This window comes from Ceratina calcarata, unplaced genomic scaffold (genome assembly GCF_001652005.2).
Source record: "Ceratina calcarata isolate Rehan_Ccalc_2016 unplaced genomic scaffold, ASM165200v1 scaffold2675, whole genome shotgun sequence".
In the NCBI taxonomy this organism is placed as follows: domain Eukaryota; kingdom Metazoa; phylum Arthropoda; class Insecta; order Hymenoptera; family Apidae; genus Ceratina; species Ceratina calcarata.
The window spans coordinates 1-3,738 of record NW_017148928.1 but is presented as its reverse complement, the minus strand read 5'-3'; the positions used below and the strand labels follow the sequence as shown (position 1 = coordinate 3,738).

Sequence of the window (3,738 nt, the reverse complement as noted above, 5' to 3'; positions counted from 1 at the left end):
GTATATATACTTAACGATAGCCTTCAAAAGTATTTCCTAATCTTCGTTAAATAAAATATACGTTCTTACAGTGATAATAATGCAAATCAGTAGGAATTCTGTGTGACCTCATTTTTCTTTGTAGATCGTATAATAAATATTTATATATATTATCAGAATATTGTGTACTTGTAAACACAAGTAAAAATAACAACTAAAAATGGACATGACTGTTGCTTATCAGATACTTTTTTGTATACTTAATGATACATTTTAATTATAATCTTTTACTCTTTCGCATACATATATATGTTCAGTTTTCGCCCTCGCTTCGCAGTCTGTAATTTGCAGGATTCAGGTACGGCACTTTTATAATTCCCTCACTTCTATCGTGTATAAGAAATTGCCAGGTCAGATCGCAGATCAGTCTCTTTCCGCGTCCTTTTATTTAGTTTTATCGTATTCAGAATGTGCTGTGATGAATGAATTTTTTCGCATCGAAACGGATAATGATACGCGCGATAGATGAATCACATCTTTGTGACTGGCGCTTAAAGATGAAATACATTTGTAACGATAAAGAGAACTGGAAACGGTTATTACGGTTTCATCTTTGAACAGATCATGTTGTAACGCCAATGTTAATCCATAGATAAACGGTTTCTTCTATCTGACATACTCATTACTGCTATTGTTTGCGCGCAATTCTTAGAATGAAAGATCTGATCATCACGTTCTCGTCCCTGTGGCTGATCTCTCATGCGGCTTCGGACGTGATCTCAGACATAATGCTCAATACCATCCCCATCTCTATTTCCGATGTGTTTGAAGGGACCGATCAAAAGAACGACAATTTCAATACAGTAAGTCTAATTACGAATCTTTTATTTTGTGCGTCAAACGAACGTGCGAAGAAGAATCGACAAAATTGTCTGAATCGCGTTTATCATAGTATCATAACTCCATTTAGCGGATTACCACGTATCTCATCGTACTAATAAATTGCTCGATACCTAATTAAACTGCGAGACCTCCGGAAGAGGAAATACGATTTTTTCAGTTAAAACCGTATATGCCTTTTACATTATTCTCAGCGTTAAAATAATATTGTTTGTGAAATCTTGTAATTATGATCGTATGTATAACTTCTCTATATCATCGTGTACAAGAACTCTTTTTTCCCTGTTAGTAAACTTACCGAGTACATTATGCTCCATGAATTATTAAGTGAAATTATACGTATGCCCCCTTATTGTTAACTCAATATGTGAGATTTATTTATCTGATGCGCGTGACTAATGCGTGGAAAAATTGTACCGGTGATGGAGTTTTTCCATGGTACGATTTCAATGTTCAAGGACAAATGTTTTGGTACGTGAAATAATTCATCGTCGATCGAAGACTAACCCGTGATTTCTTCGATTGTAGTTACAAATAATACAAAGTCAGGGTTACCCGGCCGAGGCACACACTGTGACGACGGAGGATGGTTACATCTTGACGATGCACCGTATCCCCGGGAAACCAGGATCCCCAGCAGTCTTTTTACAACACGGTATACTCGGAAGCTCTGCGGATTGGCTCATTGTTAACAAAAGCCAGTCGTTAGGTACTTATTCGAATGCTTCTTTTATCTCTATAGAACTTGATACATAAGTTCTCCTTGTCACTCAGCTTTCATGCTGGCCGACCACGGTTACGATGTGTGGTTCGGGAACTATCGGGGGAACACTTATTCGAGGGCTCACGTTAATCTAACCATCAACGATAGAAGATTTTGGGATTTCAGGTACTTCTAACAAATAAATACGTGAGGTGTATGTTAATTAATAAGATGCTTGTTCATTCAGCTGGCACGAATCAGGCATTTACGATCTACCGGCGATGCTCACTCATATCGTGGAAACGAAACAAAACTTGTTGAGGGCCTACATCGGATACTCGATGGGTACAACAACTTTCTTTGTCCTATCTAGCGAGCGACCGCAGATAGCACGACTGGTGCAATCAGCGTACCTCTTAGCCCCGATCGCGTATATGAAATACCAGCAATCTCCCGTATTCCGATTTTTAGCCTCTATCGATGAAACCGTGAAGGTGAAGAATAGAGTAATTTTATTGACAAATCCGGTTCACTGGATGAAACAGTTTCGATTCTAATCAGACGTTATCTCGATCCTTAGAAATTAATTGATGACGTCTTACATGGAGAGATCCTACCGAACGATATTCTTGTTAAGATTTTAGCGAAATACTTCTGTTATTCCAATACTCTGGAAGAAAAAATTTGCTCTAATCTGTTGTTCCTCCTGGTCGGATTCGACGATACGCAATTTGATTACGTGAGTACACTCAGATGCGCTAACTACATTAACGATTTTCCGTTTATGCAGTTTTTAATTACTTACGTAAATCTTTATTTATCGTAGCAATTAATGCCTAAGTTCTTGAATCACTTTCCGGCCGGTGGATCTACCAAGCAACTAGAGCATTACGGCCAGTCGATTAACTCCGGAGACTTTAGACAATACGACTACGGTAAAGACAAAAATTTGAAGATTTATAATAGCATCGAACCACCGAAGTATAATATATCAAGGATCATAACACCGATCGCCATGTTCTGGGGCGAGAACGACTGGCTTTCTGACCGTAGAGTCTGTATTTCGATTTAAATATGTTTCCAGATATGTTCGCCTTGATTTGATTGTCGTTTATCTTCGTTTTAGGACGTCATGAGATTCGTTAACGAACTACCTCATAAACCAATTTTATACAAAGTGCCATACAAGAAATTTAATCACATTGACTATTTGATGGCTAGACATGTTCGCAAACTAGTCTTCGATGAACTAATTGATATATTAACTAACAATAAGTTAAACTTACACTTAGAGACTTAAGCATGTCTTAAACATTAGAATAATTAAGAGGCTGTATTTATCTAATGAAAAATGTAATGAGCATCACGAACTCCCATTCCAATTCCATTCGCCATCGAATTTCGATTACTTCCGTTAAAGTGAATCGAAATAAATTAAGCATAGTATTCCACAGAAATGGTAGAAACTTCCGTAGAACCTTCTCGTTCCGATATTCCTGATTCTTTGTACGGAATACCTCGAACGTTCACGTGAGTAATTTGGCCGGCCGATCGGACTGATGGTGCATCCCGAATATTAACCTAAGTTAGGTATTTATTCTCCACCGGTGTTACGTAAAATGTATTTGTGTCATAATTTACGAATCGGCCCAGAAAGCCATGGCCTACTTGATGGAAATTTCAGACAAATTTCTATTCCGCGCGACAAAATATTCGATCGTAAAGAATAACAAACCAATTTCGTAACAATGTTCTATCTGTCCAGTCATTGGACCCCGTATACGCTTTCATTACAATTCGAATCGGACGTACCGTTTCTTCGTAAAAACAAGACCGACACGAAATACCGTCTGTGGAAGGTGCGGTCATGTCGTGAAGGTATTCTCATGGTGTTTAGAGACATTCTGTGAATCAGTGCCGATAGATTTTGTTAATGATTGTTTAATGGAANTACACGATTCAGATTTTGTTATGCGCGGCTGGATAAAAAAAGATCCTCGTTACATTACTAGCAGTAAAAAAACGAAATGTCTCGTTCGCAATCGGGTTTCCACATCAAATAAACGGTTAACGGTACTCGTTAGGGACAGGGAAATACGTCTCCCGGGCGTAGTTAAAAGGCAGTGAAAAATACGATATGATAATTGTTTATGGTG

At 38.1% G+C, this 3,738-nt stretch overlaps 1 protein-coding gene across 1 annotated transcript; it reads left to right on the top strand.

Annotated features, from left to right (window-relative positions):
• Positions 1–240: 240 nt before the first annotated feature.
• Positions 241–2,949, top strand: LOC108623436 (lipase 3-like). The gene is made up of 8 exons (XM_018021947.2): positions 241–337; positions 692–842; positions 1,408–1,588; positions 1,654–1,768; positions 1,830–2,076; positions 2,163–2,321; positions 2,409–2,636; positions 2,709–2,949. Exons 2-8 carry the CDS (start codon positions 693–695, stop codon positions 2,880–2,882), a joined length of 1,254 nt encoding a protein of 417 aa, XP_017877436.1. The 5' UTR covers positions 241–337; position 692; the 3' UTR covers positions 2,883–2,949.
• Positions 2,950–3,738: the final 789 nt, after the last annotated feature.

Coding starts and splice junctions, on each gene's coding strand:
- LOC108623436 (XM_018021947.2), top strand. CDS start 693: ATGAAAGATCTGATCATCACGTTCTCGTCCCTGTGGCTGATCTCTCAT. Junction 1,589..1,653: donor TAACAAAAGCCAGTCGTTAG/GTACTTATTCGA, acceptor CTTGTCACTCAG/CTTTCATGCTGGCCGACCAC. Junction 2,322..2,408: donor ACGATACGCAATTTGATTAC/GTGAGTACACTC, acceptor TATTTATCGTAG/CAATTAATGCCTAAGTTCTT.